The sequence below is a fragment of the Simochromis diagramma genome, unplaced genomic scaffold (genome assembly GCF_900408965.1).
Source record: "Simochromis diagramma unplaced genomic scaffold, fSimDia1.1 OVJJ01000208.1, whole genome shotgun sequence".
Classification (NCBI taxonomy): domain Eukaryota; kingdom Metazoa; phylum Chordata; class Actinopteri; order Cichliformes; family Cichlidae; genus Simochromis; species Simochromis diagramma.
In genome coordinates, this window is record NW_024386789.1 from 2623395 (window position 1) to 2646827 (window position 23433).

General features: G+C 41.6%; 3 protein-coding genes across 9 annotated transcripts; 1 reads left to right on the forward strand and 2 right to left on the reverse strand.

Annotated features, from left to right (window-relative positions):
* Nucleotides 1-259: 259 nt before the first annotated feature.
* fam234a (family with sequence similarity 234 member A) lies at nucleotides 260-6635 on the reverse strand. Of its 4 annotated transcripts, none has more exons than XM_040023351.1 (12): nucleotides 6524-6635; nucleotides 5278-5580; nucleotides 5081-5191; nucleotides 4816-4998; nucleotides 4408-4538; nucleotides 4095-4227; nucleotides 3343-3475; nucleotides 3110-3250; nucleotides 2181-2262; nucleotides 1917-2069; nucleotides 1738-1840; nucleotides 260-1401 (listed from the first exon to the last, which is right to left on the reverse strand). In XM_040023351.1, exons 2-12 carry the CDS (start codon nucleotides 5543-5545, stop codon nucleotides 1193-1195), a joined length of 1647 nt encoding a protein of 548 aa, XP_039879285.1. In that variant the 5' UTR covers nucleotides 5546-5580; nucleotides 6524-6635; the 3' UTR covers nucleotides 260-1192. The 4 variants fall into 4 exon arrangements, with proteins under 4 accessions (XP_039879285.1, XP_039879287.1, XP_039879284.1 ...); XM_040023353.1 differs by lacking the exon at nucleotides 6524-6635 and adding an exon at nucleotides 6275-6406 and having other exon boundaries at nucleotides 4414-4538; XM_040023350.1 differs by lacking the exon at nucleotides 6524-6635 and adding an exon at nucleotides 6275-6406.
* A 114-nt stretch (nucleotides 6636-6749) lies between these two features.
* On the forward strand, nucleotides 6750-12838 carry luc7l (LUC7-like (S. cerevisiae)). 2 transcript variants are annotated; one of them, XM_040023355.1, is made up of 11 exons: nucleotides 6923-6956; nucleotides 8453-8523; nucleotides 9648-9742; nucleotides 9953-10051; nucleotides 10694-10804; nucleotides 10935-11078; nucleotides 11187-11363; nucleotides 11500-11588; nucleotides 11669-11698; nucleotides 11810-11971; nucleotides 12244-12838. In XM_040023355.1, exons 4-11 carry the CDS (start codon nucleotides 9956-9958, stop codon nucleotides 12383-12385), a joined length of 951 nt encoding a protein of 316 aa, XP_039879289.1. In that variant the 5' UTR covers nucleotides 6923-6956; nucleotides 8453-8523; nucleotides 9648-9742; nucleotides 9953-9955; the 3' UTR covers nucleotides 12386-12838. The 2 variants fall into 2 exon arrangements, with proteins under 2 accessions (XP_039879288.1, XP_039879289.1); XM_040023354.1 differs by lacking the exon at nucleotides 8453-8523 and having other exon boundaries at nucleotides 6750-6956.
* On the reverse strand, nucleotides 12838-22987 carry eps8l1b (eps8 like 1b). Of its 3 annotated transcripts, none has more exons than XM_040023347.1 (19): nucleotides 22880-22987; nucleotides 21847-21940; nucleotides 21611-21769; nucleotides 21350-21499; nucleotides 21154-21236; nucleotides 19823-19935; nucleotides 19531-19577; nucleotides 19318-19447; nucleotides 19139-19227; nucleotides 18984-19058; nucleotides 17524-17672; nucleotides 17070-17214; nucleotides 16659-16690; nucleotides 16450-16552; nucleotides 16178-16303; nucleotides 15908-16061; nucleotides 15436-15601; nucleotides 15159-15291; nucleotides 12838-14460 (listed from the first exon to the last, which is right to left on the reverse strand). In XM_040023347.1, the coding sequence occupies exons 2-19, from the start codon at nucleotides 21874-21876 to the stop codon at nucleotides 14374-14376; spliced, it is 1971 nt and encodes a 656-aa protein (XP_039879281.1). In that variant the 5' UTR covers nucleotides 21877-21940; nucleotides 22880-22987; the 3' UTR covers nucleotides 12838-14373. The 3 variants fall into 3 exon arrangements, with proteins under 3 accessions (XP_039879281.1, XP_039879283.1, XP_039879282.1); XM_040023349.1 differs by having other exon boundaries at nucleotides 21847-21924; nucleotides 22880-22966; XM_040023348.1 differs by lacking the exon at nucleotides 22880-22987 and adding an exon at nucleotides 22796-22814.
* Between the last annotated feature and the right edge of the window lie 446 nt (nucleotides 22988-23433).

The window sequence follows — 23433 nt, forward strand, 5'->3', positions numbered from 1 at the left end:
GCATTTCCCTACAAGGAGAGGCTCTCAATCCCCTCACATGTATTCAGGAGGAGCCCCACGGCAGTCTTGCGTCACGGTAAATAAATGACGCGGTGGACGTATTTAGGGAGTAAACTGCACGGTACTGCCCCGGAGATACGTGACTGCCTTGCATACATTCATGCCGACGGTCTGTCCGCGCTTTACTGCACTCTGTGTGTGCGTGCACAAGATGGCGACAAACAGCCTGTTTTTATTCATTTAGATTAAACAAAAGCAATTTCTTTAAAAATATTTTAATATAGCTCAAATCCAAACATTTCATTACAAGTCAGAAAGTAAAGTCATCTCCAATAAAGGCCTCTTTCACAGGTTCAATATGTCCATGTTCAGCAAAAATAAGAACCTCGTCTTCAACCTTAATACAAGTTATCAAGGGAAAACAGCTTCATAAGGAGCTGTTCAACCACAGCAATAACTCTTATTTGATACAGCATTGACTAAATTGTGAGTGTGCGTTATATAGCATTACATCTTACAGCATGTTGGATTAAGTAAGTAACAGTAAGGGGTCATCGATGTCAACATCAGTACCGTTGACTGCCAGAGTGCCTTATTGATACTTTCACAGACAGGATCCCTTACAAATTTAACACATAACATTTAGTTTATACCAGAAACCAGCCTTACAACTGTGTATCTATTTTATTTAGGCTATTTTTAATTTGACACACTCAGGAAAAGCCTCTGTAGTGGCATGTATCTGCTACCTTTAAAGCACAGCGTGACATACAGTTGCATAGATCTGAACAGTCCAGCTTCTACTGTTTTTAACGATCATTGCACCAACGCATGAAATTGCTAGAAACAATACATAAAGGCAGATCTGATGGGTTTATCAGCAGGAGAACAGCAGTCTGAGTAGAGTGATTGTCAGTGAACAGCAGCTTTTTTCTGATTCTATACAGGTTTAGAGTTTTGACAATATGAAGGATATGCAGTGAAGAAGAGTGAATACAGACAGTGTCCAGTTTGTCCACCGGAGAACATCCCTGTCAAAGCAAATCAACCTAAAGTCTTCTAAAGATAAAGGAGTTTCTTTGCTGGTCAGCAGTTGGAAAGTCACAATTAGTGTACAACAACTTTGGCTTTGAAAATCAAGTTAAGTCAGCATAAAACCGAGGATATACTGCACAGGTTACAGCCGGCCTTTTCACCAATCGCTAAAGCGGAGTCGGTTGAAGGCCTCTTTAATGTCCTCGTTGGATTTTGTAGTCCCGTCGCCAAAATGGAGTACTTTGCTGTCGGGAACGTCCTGCTTCAGCTTGCGCTTGCTGAGAACCACGGTGCCTTCGGCTCCCTCCTCCTTAGGGCCTATCAGCAGGATGTAGGCAGCATGGCGCCCACGCTCCATCAGCGTGGCTACAATGAAAATATACAAGTTACCCAAAAATAAATTTAAAAAAAAAAAAAAAACACTGCTCGATCTGATTTCCTTGTGTTGTTTCTTAAAAATAATTATTGTTGGTCCAGGTTCAACATCGCAAGTGACCAATCACGTTGCTTGGATTTTTTATTCCAAGGCGCAAAACTATGTCATCAACATGTGATTGGTCACTTGCAATGTTAAACCTGGACCAACATTAATTAAGATAATCCAGGTATAACACCAACACGGGGATATCAGATACACCCTGGAAATGCATCGTACCAGTAATACCTTTGCTAGAACAAAGTGAAAACAAGAACAAGAGGTACCTTTAAATGCTATAATGTGGTCTACGACATTAGTGGACTCGAGGAGAGCATTCGAATAGAGAGGATGCAGCATGTAAGAGCGTCGTTCACTTGTTACTGGTTCCTGAAAGGAAAACATTGCAGCTGTCAGGGAGCAGTTTTGTTTGTGAGAAACATATTCATAAAGGTAGTGTACTTACAGATGAGTTTGACTCTGAGGGCATCAAGCCCCAAAACATGAAGACTGAGAAGTAGTTGGTGGTGTCGATGGAAGCGGGTCTCGGGGAATTAGGACTGGCCAAGAGCTGGACTTCCCACAGCACACCGCCAGTCTTCCCATCCAGGATTATTATCTACATTTAAAACCAAAGTGGTCTAGTTTTTCTATGATTCACACTGATCACCTCATGCCAGCAGTCAGGCATCGAAATAAAGCTGTTTGTCACGTTTTCAATTTAACTTACCCTCTTTGTGTTGTTGCCAATATCCTCCTCAATGACAACATCTATTAAACCATCTTTGTCAAAATGACCAAAAGAGGGTTCACTGAAAAAAATAAAGAGAAAAGGCTGTTTTTCCACCCAGCGAGTCCTAGTTAATAACAACAAATGGTTTACTTTGATATTTATTTTGCTCTCCCACAAAAATGACCAGAATTTAATACTGAATGTTTGAGATTGTTGGTTTTTGTTGTGTTTTAACACAATCTGACTTCTGAGCAAATATATTATTTTAATGTGATGTATAAATTATTTAGTGGATATGGACATGTCTACAATACATTTAGGGACTATTTTTCCAGGTCTATAAATGATATAGCTTTACCATCCATGCATCCACACTCACACGTTTATAATCACCAATGAGCCTAAGTCCACAAACTGTAGGAGGAAGGCAGAGTACCCACACAAACATGGGGAGAACATGCAAACTTCACACAGATAGGCCTCGGCCAGATGTTGGATTTGAACCCAGGACCTTCTTGCTGTGAGGCAAGTGCTGCACCGCTATGACTGCAGCTCACCAGGGGGAAAAATAAATAAATAAAATAAAGATGTTTTTTGTTTTTGTAATTACTTAATAGCCTAACTTTTTTTAGGTGAAGTATTCAATTTAGAATCACAAATGTTAGTGTATCTGTAAACACTGATTATGCTATTGCACTAATGCATGCCATGTATTCATTATGGTAGGAAAGATGTAGGTAAGCGCTCTTGTTGTTTTTCTTCCCTTTCTGTATCCATGGCATTATGGAATTTGTCCAGCAATCTCAGTGGTATCGACCTTGTAAGCACTCTGTACTGAGGCATTAATTAAGCTGCTGTGCTGTGTAACTAAGCACTTTCCTCTTATTCTATGCACATGAAATCTAAAGCATACACAGTGGGTTTACCTGAGGACTGAGCTGGTGTTGAATCTCCACAGTAGCTCCAAATGTTTGCCATCAAGCAATGCCACCTCCTTCCCAGCCACAACCAGCAGGTTGGATGAATCATCCGTTTCATCGGTTTTCAGCATTCGACTCACTTCAGACCTATAAAGCAGAAACAAATAGCAAGTCTCAGGGTAAAAATCCCCATGACAACAGGCGGTTTTGTAGAAGTGATAATCAAAGTTCCTTCTTACTCGTAGATGGGTACAAGGCCGTCTGTGCCACTGGCATTTCTCTCCAGGTGTTGGTCCTTCTTCAGACCCATATCCATCCCTGCTTTAGCCTTGGCAGCGATCTTCCACAGTGCCCAGCCATACAGCCCAGTGTCTACGAGTAAATACACTCACTCACTCAATAATTCCCTTTCCTGTCCTAGAATCAACAACAGGAAGAAAACTAAAAGCTGACGAATCTTTTGAAAAGCGAGTAAAGATGAAATGTTGCAGTAAATGAGCCTCACTGTAAGAACTGTTGTTAAAAAGTGCAGCAAGGTTAATATCAGGTAATATCAATATTTAACAAACATCTCTATGATAACGTTTCTTTTCCAAAAATGTTGTTACTGAAGCGTTTGATGCACACCTGAACCCTAACCAAATCTCTTTGACCCACCTCCTTTGTAGACATCTAATGCCTGCGGGTAATTTTCTTTGGGTCCATAAGTTATTACTAATCAGAACATATGACTTTATTCAACTTTTAAATAAACTGTTACAGGACAAAGATTCACATAATCTTTTAAGCCTAGACTAAAGGTGATCCTATAAAAGGTATAATGGTGCAGCTGTTATTATTCAGCTTTTGTTATGACTAAGCATTAAAAAAAAAATCTGTAACAGTTTGAGTTTTGCAACTGTACTTGGATAAAATGCAACACTTATCACTGAGAACCTGCTCAACCGGTTTGCCTGCAGAGTAACTGTCACGGATGATTTCATACACAAACCTTTTTGCAGTAGTACGTAGTAAGAACCTTTCTCAGTGCGGTGCAGAAGATGACTGGCTGTCTCTGTGGAATCGAGAACCACCGTAGTACCGATTTGGTCACCCGTCTTCCCTGAGAGCAATACCAGCTGAGTCTGCAGATATGACAGGAGACACTGAGACTGGGACGATTCCATTTTTGCTTTAATATTATCATTAATATCAACACTTTCAATGGGGAACATTTCCATATTTGAGTCTTGTTACAGCAAGAGAAAAACATAATAAAATATACCAAAAACCAAGAAACAGAATAATATAACTCTTAACTTCACCTTTACCTGTGTGTTATCAGATGCCACCAGAGCCACATCACCAACTTTGTCCCCATCCAGATCTGGGACACTGAGAACGGGCGCAGAGCTGCGCAGCCCAGTAGGCTGAGACTGTTGCCAGATTTTCGTACCTGAGACAACCACACCGCACAGTAACAACGCAGGTTACAAAAGACATCTGTCTTTACCTAAAACGGATCTTTAGAAGTTAAAATTGCTTTACTTCCTTTCTTTAACTAGACTTCAGGAACACTACATTAAATGGTATGTCAGTAATTTGTTGCCGCTAACAAATTGGAAATGGGTACAATTTTTTTCTTAGCCAGTAAAATCCCCATTTCTCTTCCTCTTAATTAAATAAAGGATTTGATTTGCCACTACTTGCATTGAGTTTGTTTTTTCACTAACCTGTACGTTTGTCGATGGCTGTGAGTTTGTCAGAATGGGACAGCAGACAGTCCCAGGTTCTGCCCGTTTCTCTTTCGAGGCCACACTGGGCCCAGTGGAAGTCGGGTTCCAGCGGACAGTCCCACAGGTTCTCTCCATGTGTGCCATCCAGTGCCAACAGAAACACGCATGGTGAGGATAGACCTGGAAAACCCACAGTTTTTCTAAACAAACATAACACACAATGGGTGTATTGTATTCTCATAAACAGAGGATCAGTCTCTACCTTCATCAGCACATGATCTGTTCTGTGTCACTTCTGTGGTTTTGAGAACAAACAGGACATCCATCACCTTGTCTTCATTTGCATGTTCAAAAGTTAAGAAGTTGTAGGTTGCTGTGGTGAAGAAAAGAGAAAGTAGTGCCTAATTATCTCGCAACTATAACACTGTCAAGCAGTGAAAGGCATATAATTGCACTCACCTGCTCCAGGGAATGAACTGTTCCAGGTAACGAGATATTGTGGCCTCACGGGACAGGGGATGATGAAGGAGAAGGCAAACACGATGGTGAGGCAAAGGAACAAGGACAAGAAAAAGACTGCAGTTCGCCAATGAGACAGTTTGGAAAAACCCAACTCCTTGCAGCTCTTTTTCTTCAGCTCTGTTGCTGATGGTACTGTTCCTGCCTCTGCACCATCTTCTCCTGTCTTCAGAGGGTCGCCCTCAGTGGCTTGGTCTGTGGTCTCCATCACTGCCTTAACGCATTACTGGCCCACTGACCTGCCTAAAAGGAGAAAAGAGATTATGGTAAACACTTACGTAAATACATACCACTGCAAATACAAATTGTCATATACAGTTCCAGTGTGGAGCGGATTATAAACCTGCATGTGTCAAAGTAACCATACAAAACTCGCTGGCATTCACAGATACACTCTGTGGGAAATAATACTGGAGGCAGCAGTGTCTAGCAGTCCAGCTATTTCTGCTGCATCAACCTTTGTGAATCTCTGCTTATTCAGATGTGCCAGCACAGATCCAGACGCTTCTCAGCACAAAAAGAGCAGACCCATAATAAACATCGCTCAGGATTGCACACCATATTATTTGTTCTGCAGCAACAGGCTTATTACTCACACGTAAAAAAAAAAGAAAAAGAAAAAAAGAAAGATAAGGGCGTGTGCTACAAACTTCCTTATGTATATTACAAACAGACTCGCACAAAATTATTTTACGCCCCGAGACCGTGCCGTGAAAGTCTTTTCTTCGCCTTAGTCAGTTCCGGATAGCTATCTATATTAACGAGATTAGGTATTAAAAAAAGTTTACCCTCAACACCTGGGTGGATTAGTTTGCTAACTTGTTGAACGAAGGCCAGCCCCGAAAAAAGGGACTATGTGTAATATTACCACAGAAAGCGGCCCTCGATTTGAGGTTAATTCAATAGTTTAAGCAGATACAGATAAGGTTTTTCTTACTTTAACTCTGCACCACCGACTCCTGCGTTCTTTGGTGCGGCTAACTTTAGATAGCAGGCCTGACACAGGCTAACAAAACTGCCTGTCAACCTCAATTGCGTAAACAAATCACAGGCAAGCCCACCGTACTAAAAGGTTCGCGTACCCCGAATTTGTCTGACAGGTAGCGCTACACATTGAAAATGTACACATTCAAATAATATTGAAACCTCCGAAACAACATGAACCTTAACATTAAGATTAGTTTACCTAAATTTGGGTATTGCTTGTAGCAAGAGGTGCTTCAACATGATGAATGCCTATGGCGAATAGCCGTTGCCTGAAAGTCATAGCTCAGGGTCTATCAGTAAACGTGTTGTGATTGGTTGTTGTACTCGTTCTTGGCCGTTTCGATTGGCACATTTAGACGGAATCTGGGGACTTCCTGGTTTAGCGAGGCTACAGAATAGTTTCGTCATTTCCCGGATATTGGACGGAAACGGGCGAGTTGAAGAAATAGAGGGAGAAGCAGCAAAAGGAGATGCTTGGATAAATAAATTCTCAAATAAGCCGATAAAACAGAGGAACCGTTTTCAAGTTGATTGACTTTTATCTAACCCCGTCGACGGAAGAACCGCAGTAATGTCTGCCCAAGCTCAAATGAGAGCTTTGCTCGACCAGCTGATGGGAACAGCGAGGGACGGTGAGTTGCTGTAGCATGCTAGCCGAGCTAGCTAGCCAAGATGGAGCCACTGCTGAGGCTGGCTTGTGTTGGCGTGTGATGGACAGAGCTGCATGAATGGATGTACTGCAGAGGGCTGTGGGACAAAGTAACGTTATATTCAGGCAGCCTGTTAAGGATTAATGAGAGGATTTAATGTTTGCATCCAACGTGGCTCATTGCAGTTTAATAGGTTGTAGTTTCCCTTTTATTACTTCTAGGTTTTACTAAATTCCTAGCTTGTAATGTGCGTTGGCTAAACGTAGCTACTTGTTGTGGACTGTGAGGCGCCAAGCTAGGATGCATTGGACAGTGTACAAGAATATATTTCTGGCGTTAATTAATGTTTAGTTAATGGTAAACCAGATATCTTCTGTATCCATTTATATAGTTTAATTGGCATAATTTTAACCCTTGTGCGGTGTTCAAGGTTTTCAGTGTTTAGAAAGAGAAAAAAATATTCTTCCTTCCTTCCTTGCTTACAATAACGTAACAATGGAAGCTTGCCCCATGTATATCTTGGATAACATATTTTCGGATAAAAATGTTTTTCCACCCATATTTTCTGATAGATTTTTCTTCATTACATTTTGTCACTAAAACCAGTATCACGTTTCTTCATTACTGTGCTCTTAAAGGTGTTTTCCATGTATGTCAGTACTGCTTGGATTTGAGATCAAGTATCTTTGCATTAGTCGTCATGGCTGTATTGATTAAATAAAGCGTAATCTCACACCAAACAAGGGTTAAACGATAAACGGACCTTACTTTGCAGTCGGTCTTGCAGGAGTTCTAAAAACAAAATGAAACACTTTTCTAAAGGAACAAAATAATTTAGCACATATACTCGATAATAAAACACTTTCGAGATTAACTCGAGATTAGATTTTATTTAAAAAGAAACGGAGTGCAATACTGTGCTCGTTAATTTTGATTATCGCAGTTATGAGTGGACAGACGTCCTAAATGAAGTGTTTTCTTTTTTAGTAGCTTCCAGCCGTTTGGATACAAACATTAATTGGCAAATAATATAACCCGATTTTAGTCCCATAGTTGGGATTAATTGGAAGTGTAATACATTATTACAGCAGCAGATTAGAATAGAATAAATAGATGCAGCATAACCTGTAACATCGGTGCTGTGCAATGTTAGAAAAACATGTATAACACACGCTTGAAGAAGCATAATTTAAATGTATGTATGTGTGTGTAAATATATCAGCTGTCAGGTCTGACTGCAGTTTCTTGCAGCCCTGCCGTTTTATAAATATTTTATTCTGACAGCTGGTTGTGTAAAATTTGAAGCTCTGAGCCTTTTTTTTTTCTCATTTTTTTTAACAAGTTGAGCTTTAGAGTAAGAGTGAATTTGTGTGGTGAGCTTGTGGGTGTATGTGTGATGAGATATGATATCAAATTCTTCCCATACTTTTGTTGCATACAGACTGAACAATTGTGGCCCCTTTATTTTATTCATTAAGGTTCAGTGTATCTTTGCCAGCCTACATCAATCTGCAAAGGAGTTGCAGAAAAGCCTCATGTTCATCGAGCCGTGAGTCACACATAATTTTTAAAGCTGTTATGGTGAATATCCAAACAATTTGTTTGCCTTCCGGAAGTTATTGTAGCCTTTTTCTTTTTTTTTTTCTTAAAAAAAAAAAATCACACAAATGGGTAAATCTTCAGTGGCACTAGTATTACTATTTGAAGTAGTATCACACAGCTTGAGCTAAGACGTCTGGTCGCGCTGAGTCCAAACGAGCAGTTTTCCATTACACGTGTGTTTTCAGAAGGCAATTTTAGCAGTCAGTCCACACACACACACAAAAAAAAAAACTTTGCACACAGCATTTACAATCTGACTTGTGTATGACTCCCAACTTCTTACTACAGGTGTGCGCGAGAAAACTGTTCCCATTTATACTTTTCTACAGCGGGTTTAAAATTCTGCAGCTGAGGTCTTGAAGATGCAGAAGGGTACAGTATGTGGTGCAAGTCGCAGTGTGTATAACCTAAATTTTTTTCCTTGGATTTCTTTTGCATCCTTGTTTTGAATTTCCTTTGAATGTTCACAGTTATAAATAAAGGCTTGGCTGGAACATTTGATTTTAAAATTTTAAATCTATTTATAGTCGTAGTGGCCATCTTCCATTTTCTAATGAAAATGATACAGCATTAAGGTAGCAGCTGTACTTGACACGACTTAACTGAAACCTAAATTGTATTATTATAATGTTATGTTACACTGCTCCCAGCCCAATCCTTTGACCCTCATTATAGAGTGGGCGTTGAGCCTTATAAAAAGTTAACTGAGTTGAGGCTCTGATAATAACCCATTTGAGGCTTGGGTAAGGTAAGCACTAAGAATAAGCACAAAGTAACACACACATACAAAGCAACCTTTATTACTGCATTAATACATTAGTATAGTCCAGTAGAGGCACATTTACTCTACTAATGGATACCTGTAATGTTACATTAATAAAGTACAATGAAAACCCTGACAAGCAGCAATATACAAATAGCTTTTACTCATTTGGATAGGTACAAAGTATTTAAATGGAACTGTGGTATGTAGTACAATTACATTAATATGTATTGAAGCACTGGATACCTCGCCACTGTTATCGAGTATGTGAGGGCTGTCTCACTGGTTCTTCTTTTGGGCTGTTTCAGGGGATGAGACGCGGCAGAGGGTCAAGTTCACTGACGAACGAGTCTGCAAAAGTCACCTTCTCAACTGCTGCCCACATGACATCCTCTCTGGAACTGTAAGTGAGACAAACTTCAGTTCTGACCCATCCTGAAAGCTTTAAAAACTCAGTTCATTTCTAAGAGGTTGGAAAGAAATTTCAGAAAGGAAAAAAAAAAAAGTGCTATAAGTGTCTTTAACTTTTGCAGTCATTTTTTTTACATTATCATTTGTTTATGTTTGAGTTTATGCAGCATAACTCATGTCTGTCTGTTTTTTTTGGTGATAGCGCATGGACCTGGGGGAGTGCACTAAGATCCATGACCTGGCACTTCGGGCTGATTATGAAATTGCCTCCAAGGAGAGAGATCTTTTCTTTGAGCTTGATGTAAGTGAGGTTCCTTTTACTAATAATATATTAATAATATTATTAATTAATAATAATCTGGAGTGAGTGAGGGACAGGACGTGACTGAACAAACTGCTCTCCATCATGGCCCATTTCACACGCTCCACTCCACACTAACGAGGCAGCAGAACTCCTTCTCCCTTAAAATGATTTAACCCCGCTTTCAAAAAGAATGCTTCAGGAAGTCATTTTTTTTTTTTTTTTAAATACCTTCTTGCAGCTGTTTCCCTGATTTATTGTGTGCATATTATTTATTAATGCAAGTTGCACAATCTTAGACTTTTCACTTTTCTTTAACTCATTTTTATGTTTTCTTTGTTTTTTATCAATGTTGTGCATATTTAAAAAAATTGCTTTTTCTCACGGTTTGAGGCCCTAGGTGTGCGCTTGTGGCACTTTTACTTTACAATAAACATAGTTAAAGAGTACTACTTGTATTCTTTATCGTGCTGCTGTAACACAATAATTTCCCTTGTGAATGAATAAAGTGTCTATCTGTCTTGCAAGTCAGCACCATTCATGCCAAAAGCGTTTTTGAAATGATGCAAGTGCAAATCAAAACATTTGTACTTGCCAAGTAGTGACTGCTGAGTGTGTTAATAAAAGGTGTTGTTCCTACAGGCAGTGGATCACCTAGAGTCTTTTATTGTGGACTGTGATCGGAGGACAGAACTGGCCAAGAAGCGCCTGGCTGAGACCCAAGAAGAGATCAGTGCAGAGGTGGCAGCAAAGGTGAATGATGCAACATTTTTATGCTTCATAAAGTCTGGCTTTCCTTATGCAACATCCAGTGGACCCTGTCAGTGTGTTTTTTCGCTCAACATAACCTGTTGTCTCTTGTGTTGGTGTGGCTGTTTTGTAGGCAGAGAAGGTGCATGAGCTAAATGAGGAAATAGGAAAGCTCCTGGCCAAGGCTGAACAGCTCGGAGCTGAGGGCAATGTGGATGAGGCTCAGAAAGTCCTGCAAGAGGTGGAGAAGGTCCGCACGAAGAAGAAGGATGCAGAGGTAAGGAGTGAGCTCTTAGAACTTCGAGCCTGTGGTGCTTTCCGTCTCTTAATTCTCTGAACTTCTGACACCTCGCTGTCTCTTTTATTCCCTCTTGAACCATTTCAGGAAGAATACAGAAACTCCATGCCAGCCTCAAGCTTTCAGCAGCAGAAGCTTCGGGTGTGTGAGGTGTGCTCTGCTTACCTTGGTCTCCATGACAACGACCGTCGTTTGGCTGACCATTTTGGCGGGAAGCTTCACCTCGGCTTCATTCAGATCAGAGAAAAACTGGACCAGCTAAAGGTGTGTATAACTTGTTTACAGCCAACTCATAAAAACACGAGTGACATGGTGCTGAATACTCGCTAGAAAGGGAGGATGTTGTAAAGGCTTTAGATATGTTTGTTTTGACTTTATTTTATTTATTTATTTTTATCAGAAAACTGTGGTCGAGAAGCAAGAGAAGAGGAATCAGGAGCGCTTAAAGAGACGAGAAGAAAGGGAGAAGGAGGAAAGGATGAGGAGGAGGTGAGTGCCGATGTTAAAATCCCGATGACATTTACAGCAGTGCGTGTTTTACTGTTTAACTCTGGGGTTTTATTTTATAGGACAAGATCAAGGAGCAGAGAGCACAGAAGGTAAGGAAGCTCCCTCTTCTGTCTGTCAGTTCATTCGTTCCAGTCTTTTATGAGTCCGATTTGTTCTGTTCAAGTGAGCTAATGAAATATGCTGTCTGCTGTCTTTGCCAGGTCCCGTTCTCGTGACCGCAGAAGGAGACGCTCACGCTCTTCGTCACGAGACAGGCGCCGTTCCCGCTCACGCTCCAGGGAGAGGAGGAGACGGCATCGCAGCCGATCCCGCTCACGCAGCCGAGGACACCGTCACAGCCACGAGCAGAGCTCCAGACACAAGTAAACACAGACGAAAACCCTTATTAATCTATACTCCCGTGAAAGAGAATTGAGCAAACACCTGGAGATCTGTGGGATACTGATTGCGTCGCCTAAGAACAGTCAGTGAAAATAAAAGGAAACAACAATTACATGGGCTTTTTTTGAGCCCTTTATCCAGCTTCAAGCTTGTGTTTTGGCATTTTACACATACAATCCTTCTCTTTTTTTTTCAACTGCTCTGTTGTATTTGTGTTACTAACCTGAATATCTCATATCGTTTTGTCGCTCAGGTCGTCCAGAGATCGAGAGCGCTCGTCCAGGGACCGTGACCGCTCATCCAGAGACCGGTCACGGGAGCGAGACAGAAGGGATGGTATGAACGGCAGGTCGGACGCGCGCAGGGCAGACGACAGAGACGTGGGGGACCTCTGAAGACCAAACTCCATCCATGACCACAACACCACAGCCTCCTCCCGTCTGTCCATTTATAATATCCTAATGTTAAACACTTTGCCCCGACACCCCACCCCTCTGTTTTCCCGCCTGCCTCCTTTCTTTGCTTTAGTGCAGCCAGAGTGCACACATACTATCAAGTATAGAATTGAGTTTTTTTGTTTAGTTGTTTTTTTTTTGTTTTGTTTTTTTAAATAGCATCAGATACATCAGATTTTTGGGGATTTGGCAGGTTATTGGTCAGTAGTGGAGTGTACTCTTAATACCCACATCTGTAACTCGGTGACTTGTCTGTATCCAGTCCATCCCTCGTCTTGTTACTGCCCTGAAATGTGTCCACTAGAAAAGGCAAACTGATCTGCTGGACTGGAGCATAAAAATGTAACTGGTCCATGTTCTTTTTATTATTATCTGATGGTCTTTTGATAAAAAAAAAAAAAAAAAATCTGTCTGTAAATATATTCTAGGCTGACTAATTGTCTGAAAAAGCCTAGTCTTGTCAAGTAGTTTCTTGGTTGTTTTTTTTTCCCCCCTCCTCATCTCCCTCCTTGAAGATTTCGTTTCGCTGTCTCAGTGCAGTTCTCGAATGTCTGTCCACATAATGGTCTTCAGTACTTAGTTCTCTAAAACCCACTTAAAGTTTTACATTCAAAGGTTTTAAAGATGTTAGCATTAGTATCCGACTTGCCTCCCTTTTTTGTCTTTTTTTATTATAAGTGATCAGGTTACAGGTGACTTTCTTGAGTATAAGTGAAATCTTCTGATCTATATTGGTGGCAAGTCTCTTTATCATTTCTTTCTATCTTGATTTCTTTTTAACATACTGCAAATAAACAATATCTTTAGAATTTGTGTCAGCATGTGAAGCAGTAGGTTCAGAAATGATCAAGTTCAGATCTACTTACCTTTAAGTGAAAAATTTAAACATTTTTTGGCCCAACTTGAACAGATTTCTTTTCCATTATGATTAAATGCAAACAGATTTTAATGGATGCACTGCTTTACCTAATGTGTGAAGTCATATCTGTTTGTTCTGCTGGAAACCTTTCTTTAAAGTCTCAATAAAAAAAAAAAAAGAAAAAAGCACCATTTGGAATTTAATTGTGTGTTGAATTGTGTTGACAAGGTCCTGTCATTGTTAAGATGTGATAATAATGGCTGAATTTTTACAAATGTGTATTACAAAGATAAATACATTTCATTTAAGTTAATTAGGCAGAGAAGAAGACAGCTGTTACACTAAAATGAACATGCATTACAAACGGGGCACTGCAGTGTTAAAATATTTAAGGGGGCTCTCTTACACTCATTTCCATTTTTAGATTTATTGCGTTCTACTGGAGAACCACTGCAAGATTCACAGCTCAGATTAATTCTTATTTTTTTATACTGGGCCTAAGTCCAACACCTCAATTCATCCTGGAACAAACCACTAGTTCCGTTTCCCCTCTCTTTAAGCCAGCCTTCTTCTGATTGGCTGGCCCTTCCAACCAAAGGGTTTAAACAGCCCGAGCTGTGTACCTGAGGAGCTGTGTACCTGAGGTGTGTCATATTTGCACCACTGTACAAAGCCAAGAGTAGAAAAAACATTCCATAAAAATTGGTGGAGGCCTTTGAAATCTGACCTTTTGACTCCTGGTTTACTTGTACGTGCTCCGATCGCTGTTTGAAACTGTGTCCATGTTTAATATGAGCATCCAGAAAAAACACTAACTGTACATATATGGCATAAAATAAGGAAAAGCAAAATCAGTCCCCTTTAGTTTGCACGGCACCTGGTTATATTAAATTCCTACGTCTCATATTGCTGACAGAAAGCTCGGTTTTAACATCAGGTAATAATACCGTAGTGACCCTCATGCCGTGATTTAATGTTAGATAGTCAAGTCACTGCCACATGTTCGGTCTCTGGGGACGGGAAAACACAGTCCTTCACGTAACGCTCTTCACAATGTGGACGCTGTTCCTCACAATGTACTGCTCTCCAGCTTCAGATCAACCTTCATTTTCTGTTTCTCCATGACTGCCTCCAGCTCTGTGGCCCTTCTGGCATCCTGTAAAAAGTAGAAATCAATTTAGACTGTGTAGCAATGAGATGAAAAGCATCAGCTGTTTACAGTAATTTGAACCTCAAGCTACTGAGTTCAGGTGATTCCATCTCAAATTACTGTGAGCCTTCTGCTCAACGCTGAAGGTTTTTGTGAAATCCATATACGTAGAATACATTTCAAGATGTTTTTAAATGGCCTGTCAGCACGTTTCCAGCATGTTTCTTTCACACAAAATATGGGACGAAGTTTGGACGTCACAAAAACTAGAGATAAACGTCGATAAAAGCCTAAAAAATGATGCTGGCCTTTCTTACCAAAATAATCCAAATACCAATGTAAAATTTGTCACACATACAAATGCATTTTTAATGTCTCTTAATCTTTTCCTGAATTATAAGACTCTTCCAGGGTAATCTGGATGGCACGTGGGACTTGAAAATAAGAATTTTGTTCTGTTTGGATTAGACTGTCTGCTGATCCGAATGTATCATATGTCCTCAGTCCAGCATGAAAGGTAAAAGATGAATGAAAATATGTTAAAAGTAAGTAATTTTAAATCACTGACTACACTCATAATTGTGTTTTTGCATCCTGCCAAAAATGATCATGTTTAGTTTTCCTAAAACCAATAAAAATGTTAATATTGAAAGCCTTTGATATGGCTTCCCTTTAAAAGAAATAGCTGTTCTCTTTTCGCTTACCTCTAGCAGTGATTTTTGCACAGCGAGCTGACTGTACACTCTGGCACCCTCCTCTGGAATCACAGCTTTCAGCTCTTCCTTGTTGAGAGAGAACAGCTGGGCGCCTGTCAGCACACCCAAACATGACACTGTCCTGAGGGACACAAAACATAATGGACTTCAGAGGATACTCTGGTGGAGCCGCTGCGTTCATCCATGTAATGGCAAAACGCACGTGTAGAGCCAGCATTCCCTGCTTATACACAAAACGTGGTTTATCTGGTCTGCGGTCACTTACGGTTTGCTGAAGCCCTTCCCTCTGAGCCACTCAGCCACCTCCTCTGGAGGAGAGTTGTAGTCAAGGGGGAGGGAGGTGTCTGCAGAGCGAGGGATGACGAGGGGTTTGTTCATATTGGACTTTCCATTCGTCAGTCTCTGGAGCAGCTCATCATTTACCAGCGTGACTGAAAAGTTTGGAGTTTAAAGAGGTAACGGTCACTTTCATGCTCAAATAATAATATAAATGCAGGACTCAGTGGAGGAAAGACATAGCTCAAAAGTGCATCTTAAAACATGAGAACGTGGTTTAAATCCAAAATAATGCACCCATAATTAGGTGACTTATGAGAAGCCTATCACTGTGCTTTTTTGTATCTTTTTTTTGGTTATAGAACTTTTTAAATAAATCTTATATTCACCTGTTAGGCAAACGTGCAAACCGCTACACTACAGAGCCACAGTCTAGGACACATAAAGTTGTAGTCCGTTACCTTTGTCATTGTCCTCAACAGCTTGCACATGCTGGTTGTATGATGGTAAGCTGCGTGGGCGCTGTGGGGAGTGGGTGGGGGTGGTTTTGGGAAGAGCAGGAGGGGTGGGTGGGGCAAGAGTGACATTCTTGGAAAGTGGAGGCGCAGCTGGAACCTGAAGGAACGTGGAGTGAAGAAAAAAATGAGTTTGCTCTGATGGAATGATCAGATGAGAGCTTGTGTGTTTCACCTGTGCATGCATGTGTGTGGGTGCCTTTTTTGCCGTCTTACACTGGGGGGGTTGTTGTGGACAGGGCTCTCTATGTGAGCCATGGGCTCCAGGATGTTGAAGGGGACGAAGCCGACCTGGTTAAACCGATTGCGACACTTCCACCAGCGCTTGGATGACTCGATCACCTGTCAGACAGAGAGGGTTGCGGTCAGTGAGAGGGCTGTAAAGTGTATCAACAACTGCAAATAGCTTTTGTCAAACAACGAATAACAGGACTTTTATGATGGTTCCTTGAGTGCGCCATAAAATGACTTGCTTCACTGTGTGTTACCTCCAGTGTCTCCCCCTGCTGCACTGAAAGCTCACTGCTGTTCCTGGCAATGAAGTCATAACTGCAGCAGTAGAGTCTGTCAGGCCCCGGTGGGAGTGAATTTCTGACCAAACGAGACAAAGTTTGTTTTTATTTAGTCAAGGTCAAAACAAACAACAACAAACAACAAAAACAGCAGTTCATTGATTTATGTCTTGTAGATGACTTACGTGTCATCGTTTGGTGGCTGAGGTGGTTGTTGCTGTTGTGGGAGCAAAAAAAAATAGACAAGTGAAGACAACACAAGTTAGCACAAAATGCATAAAATATGTAGAGAAATATAATGTCGGTGTATATCTGGGTAAGGCTGACTGCATTAAAGTTTGAGAAACTAAGGTGTTATTAAAAAAACAAAGAACTAACTGTGAACCTTATACAGTTTTTAGCAGGGATGGACAGAAATGTGAGCTGACTTGTCAAAAAGCGGAAAGTGTATCTCCACTGTTTACTGTACGTAAGGTTTATTCATGCGTTAGTATCTTAAACCCCTGTGTTGTCCTTTTACACACTCATCCGTAGTTCTTGTTTCCACTGATCTACGATTAATGACTTCTAAATCACGTTATAGAAGTATTCCACACCTCTTGTTTTTCTCGAAGGGCTTCGAGTTTGTGCTGTGACTCGACCGGATCCTCCCAAACCTGCCCGTCAGGCTTCAAGGCTTCTGGCTTCCAGCCATCAAAGAACACTGGGGTGTATGGAGCTACAGGCCCACGCAGCTGAGACCTGAGAGAGCAGAACAAGTCACTGCCTTGGCCTTCAATGAGCTCAACAACCAAAACTATGATTGTTATTCAAGCAGTTTTCATTGATGGAAGTTATGACATTGGATTTTCCTCTTGAACCCCAAAATGTAAAAAGGTGACACATAACTATCAACAGAGGCAAAATGCTCCCTTTCCACAGCCTCTGGCCAGAGTTGAGCTTGATACAACACCAAGACTGGAAGTTTTTAATGTGCTGCCTTTTTAGATTTCTGGAAAATAAAACACCAGTTTCACAACTAGTAAGAGACAGACAAGCATTGATACTGACCGAGGGTGTGTCCAGTTGGGTCCCAGCGACGTCCAGAGCTGCCTCTCCTCCTCAGTCAGGGTATCTTGTAGAAGGGACACAGCAGAGCTGGTCAGGGCAGGACTGGATATGGCGGCTCCAAAAGCTGGTCCTCCTGTTGTTTTTACCATCTGTGCAACATACAGATGAGACAAAATCAGTGTGTCTTTTATCCTTTCTTCCTCCCCTCACCCACAAGTGTTCGCAGCAGATGGCTGCACCTCCCTGAGCCTGGTTCTTCCTGTTAAAAGGCAGTTTTTCCTTCTTACTGTTGCCAAAGTGCTTTTTCAAAGGGGCCAAGTTATTGTTGGGGTTATATCTATATTATTATAATTTCTTTTCCTTCAATATGAAACGCATTAAGGCAGTTGTTGTTGGGATTGTTTGGCATTATATAAATTAAACTGAACTGATGTTCCCACGTCTGCTGTAATGGATCTGGCATTCAAAGTCTTAACAATCGCTGATGGTTCTAGCAAACCGCAACAACAATACCGTCCATCCTTCTGCCCGATAGCCGAACATCAAACCACAGATGTAACAACAAATGCAAAAAACCTAATGGATACATCTGCACACAAAAGCCAAAGCACACAAGAAGAAGCACACGCACGTCTTTGAGAGACAAGGCTGCGTGTTCCCATTCAGGTGTGTCAGTTTACACGAATCAAACACACCCTTTTCACCCTATTTGATTCATACTGGAGTGGAAAAATTAAAGCACATACTTTGAAATATTTCTTTAATTTCTGCTAACTCACAGTGTATCATCATGAGTGATGTTGATACTTTAATGAAGGGCATTGGACATTTCCATGAAATCAAAGTAAATAAATGATAATCTAAAGGCACTTGATTTCTAAAAAAGCAGCTACGAATGGCCCACCTTTTTTTCCCAGATGGAACTTACCAACGTCCTAATTTAAAACAGGCGTCGAGGGACAACAAAGTGGCCTTTCTAGTGTCGAGACAAGCTCAAATCTAAACCAAATGTTTGAGAGGTATGCACCAGCAACCCCTGCCCGCATACAAATACAGCCAAGGAAACTGCGTAGATCAAACAAATGCTGCATTTTTTGGTGATTTTCAATCAGGCCGCTGTGCAGGGAACTGCCCTGTGTAAACACTGAATAGAAGCTGTAGCTTCTGACAACATCACTTAACTACTCTGAAGACTTTCCATTATTTTGACATGACACATGCTTACAGTTCTGCACTGATGTCCACTAACATCAGGAACAAAAACGCTGCCTTCAAGCAGAGAGTGTGTCTTTCGAATCTAGGCATTTACCCCCAGTTGACTTTGCCCCCGCATGGCATTACGTGTCACACGGATTTATTCGAAGAGGTTGGTCATGCTCCCCTGCAGTGAAAGACAACACCTCATATTTACAGCAATAGCAACAACAGTTGCTGAGGTAGAGTTTATAACCCTGACTCACCATATCCAGAGGCTTGAACACATGATGAATGAGGTCCTCTGAAGAAGGATTGGTGATGGTTGATTTCAGGCGAGCCTGAGAAATAAACAGAGGCGATGAATATGCAGCTGCCACGAGTAAGCAAATAATGAAGCTGGACTTGATGGTATACATACCAAGAGGCTGAAGCAATATTTGAATTTCTGGAAGATATCAATGAATTCCCCATCTGGTGGAGGGCGAGCCTTTGTGGTGAGTAGCTCGTCTGTTGTTTGGGAACAAAATATAACAGCAGTTGATGGATATGTTGCTTCGAACTAGAGAAACTGGAGAAATCTATGCATCTCCCTCTTACCTTCAGCGCTTTGCTTTTTACTTTTCTTCTTCTTCTTCTTTCTTTGGTTCAGCACCGTCGCAGCTTCAGCAGTCTGCTGCAGCTTGCCCATGAAGGCCTCGATTTCGTCGAAACAGTGATTAAGGATCCCCTGAGGAAAGAAGAATTGCCTTCGTTACGTGAAAAGCAGCCAAAAGTGGCGACAAAAGACACAAAAGAGATGAGCTGGCTTACCACTTCTCTCTCTGCTCGCAGGAAAGAGATATCAGGTCCGCCATTTGCTGTCGTGAAATAGAGCAAGGGACTCAGTTTATCCATGTTCATTCATCTCTGCACTTCCCAAAGCCGCCCTCTCACAAACACAAGCTGACAAAGCCATCTCTGTGCTCTGGAGAGACGTTTGCCTCGAATACCTGACGCTTCTCTCCTTTCCTCCTGCTCACTTTCCCAACCCTTCGGAATAATTCTGAAGCACTACTGAACAGGCATGCATGTGGAAAAAGAAGTCTTCTATGTTTTTTCTTACCTCTGGGTCCAGGGTAAGGTGGAGGGTTGACAGGTGGGGGATTAGGAGCATGCAGCACAGGAGGACTTGGTATGTTATAGGGGTCGAACATATCTCCTCCACTCTGAGAAAGCCTGCGGGGCGAGAGGAGAGATTCAGTGCTTCTCCCACAACACGGCACTACGGGTTAAAAGGTGATAACAGTGTTTTTGTTGATGATGGTGCAGGTGTACACTCAGCGCCAGCAAATGAGATGCCCTTCAGCAAGGGCTCAAGAAGTCATATTAACAAGCTCACATTCAATGCCGTAACAGCAGCATCCTCTTGGTAAGAGCTCCAAACAGCTCTATGAGCGCAGTGCACAACGCGGCGCCTCTAAGATTTAACCCTTTCCCTTATAAAGAAGACATCTGATGACCTCCCCAGCACTCTTAACGATGGGTTTTGACACCTCAGTATATATCAATAAAGATGTGGTTTTATGACCAGTAGAACAGTTTCCAGGTTTTTCCAAGGGTAGCTGCGTAAACAGGGACCACTCTCACTAACTTCTAATGCAAACCCAGTCATTTTTGTCCAATAAGCAGGTCTGAAATATGCTTAGTTCAAAAAGGAGCTTTAAAGGTTACTCCCAGTAGGCTTACAAGGGCTAAAGAGTTAATCCTCCAGCCCTTATCCAACCATGAAGAAAGAGTGAACATCCTAATTTTAAATACTCGTTTCCACGCTAAACACAAACACTTTACATTAGCAAGCAATAAAAACAGTGAGTCCGCTTTGACTTTTTTATCCCAAAAAAAATACAAGTAACCTAACAGTGATGACTTCACTTTTTTAGAAATTTTAATTAAATTCTGATGTAAATACAAAAGGCTCCTGCTGTGTCTCTTACCACATGTCTCTGCCCTTCACGTGTCCTTTAAAGAGAAATGTTCTCAAAGCCAGACTATGCCCGGAGCTTTCGCCTCTGTTCCCTTTGCCTTCTCTACTCGCCGTCACAATGGCCTTGCTATCTCTGTCACACCTTCTTAAGTTATGTAGAAACCGGTAGAACGAGTCTTTTGCTTGCTCTCGCTCAGCTGTTTATACTGTTTGTCCTCCCTCTCTCTGCCTCCACACAGGTGGATGGCAACACAAAGCTGCTTTGACTCAGTGGAAAAATGTGACATAATGTCAACGACGGCGAAAATCAAACTGCTTTAAATGGGATGTGGGTCTGAGTTTCCTTTTTTGTGGCTGCCAATTAAACTCCGCCCATGCAATGTGATTGTGAACACAGAAGCGTGCTCTCCCATTAAAACCGTGCCGAGAAATGCACTTTCGTGGGTGCGTGATTATGACAGTCACTGTACCTGTGGTCATCAGGGGGCAGCTTACTCTTGCTGGCGGTGGAATTCGAAACTGCCAACGTGACTTCGTCGCAGATTTGCTCTGCCTGTTTAAAATGACAACATGTAAGTGGCATCACTGGTAAAACCTGATGCAAATAGACCCTATGACTCATCCAGGACAACACTTGGGGAAACTCCTCGCGCCGTCAGCACTCACCTTCACCGTTTCACAGTTAAAGAAGTGAATGTCTGGCTTCTTCTGATCTTCACCTTGGCAGACTAACATAAGGAGGGATGGGAAGTGTTTTTCTGTGTTAACAGCTTCACAGCGGAAGATGGATCTGAAGGCGTAGCTCTCCAGCTCGTCCTGCAAGGGCAGATAGAACCGATGGTCATTGTGGATGCAAATATGTGTGGTATTTCACAGCTGAGCACATTTAAATCTCTTCATCATCCACTGAGATGCGCCTGCCCTCACCTGACTCTGTACGTCTCTGAGATAAATGCCCCCTGCTCCCACATCCAGGTACATCTGTTGACTCCATAGCTTTTTATTTTGAGCCAGGAAGGAAAGACGGTTCTGAGCTTCCTCAACGTTCCGCACTTCCCCATTCTGCAGCGAGAACGTCAGAAGGTGCTGCAAAGTAATGAGGAAGAATGAGCACATGAGGAAAAATGCACGATAAAAAACATCACTCAAGGGAAGGCACTCACTGTGACGATATGTCGAGTGATGTTTGTCATGTTTTTTCCACTCTGTCAGCTGGAGATGTGTAAGATAAAGCAGCTTTCCTAAAAAATCACAGACCTAGAAAAGGAAGCAGAATACCAGGACCACTCAGAAACACATTCTGGACAGAGTTACGAGTGACATTTGTAGATGGAGAGAGGAACGATGGTGTTGCTTTAACAAGTTATCAGCAGCTCCTACTTCCTAAAGCTAAACAGAATTACTCACAAAAGAAATATCCTCATTCAAATGTGCCCTGCCCCTCCCCTTTTCCAGCTTACGTCTGTCTATCCCAGCTCTGCTTCAGTAACACAGGATTCTGGTGAGTGAGTGACTGAGCGAGCGAGCCGCCCGACCTGTCTGGTAACAATTCAAAATATGATACCAACCTCTCTGTTTCTCAGTGACCACTGAACAAGCGTCACCGGCATCAAAGACAGCAAACACTTGGTATAACTCACATGGTGTCACTTAAGAACTCTGCCCACAAAAAAAAATATCACTTAACCTCACATTTATGAGCACTCAGTGCCAGCCTGGTCTTGCACGAACATATAGTGTGGCATTTCAAAATGAACACTGGGACAGTGCGGTAAGCATGATGATTTGTGCACAAACTATAAGTAAAAGTACTGTTTTAAATCAAGGAAACATTTCTACATCTAAACAAAGCTTTACTTTGCATCCATCCAATATGTTTTTACAAAATATATTCTATGTGCGCAACTTAACTGTATAGATTTGACAGAAATTGCTGTGGTCTTGTTGATGTTAGGTAAGAAGATTAACACAATCATGCCAGGTTAAGTCAGAATTAGCAAACCTTCAAAATCTGATGACAAATACTGAATTACTGGTAAATGTTTGGTTACACCTTCATAAATTACTACGAGTATCCAAGAAACCTATACAACATACAATAAAATGACTTACCATACTCATCTAAATGTATTTGAGAGTCAAATAATCAAAGACCTGAGGTGTCAGAGACTGGAAATAGATGTCAAATCAGCTTACCGTAACTTAGTATACTTCCAGTGCCTGGATCTTGAGGTTAGCAGAAACCAAAACCTGTCTCGAGCCGTAGTGTGACTAGAGGTATCTTACTCACCCTGAGGTATGAAAGCCTTGACAAGCAGAGGTGTGTCACACTGTGGAGTCCCGCCCAGTATTTCACCCCACCTTAAAGATAAAAATATATATTTGTTTCTCTCTCCTGTACACCTACAAGTGCATTCCACACAGGAAAATGTAAAGGTTAAAATGTTGGAAGATAAAGTTGGTGAACGGTGACACAGAGTGAGTGGGTGAAAATAAATGCTCAGAGGCCTGAACTGAACCTAGTCGCTGTGCCACTGGAGTGGGCTGCCACGGAGAGTAACGGGGGGAAGGGAGGTCCATGCAAAGGTGCAGTGTGCAGGAAAATAAAACAAACCAGAGATTGATTAGCTCAGATAATTTTTCATTGTCAGTACTTGAAGCAAATTGTGGGGTGGAAAGGTTTTTGGCTTCTGGGAGGAACATGCCAAAAGAGTTCGAGAAGGACAAATGAAACCTGTAGAGCTGCTGTT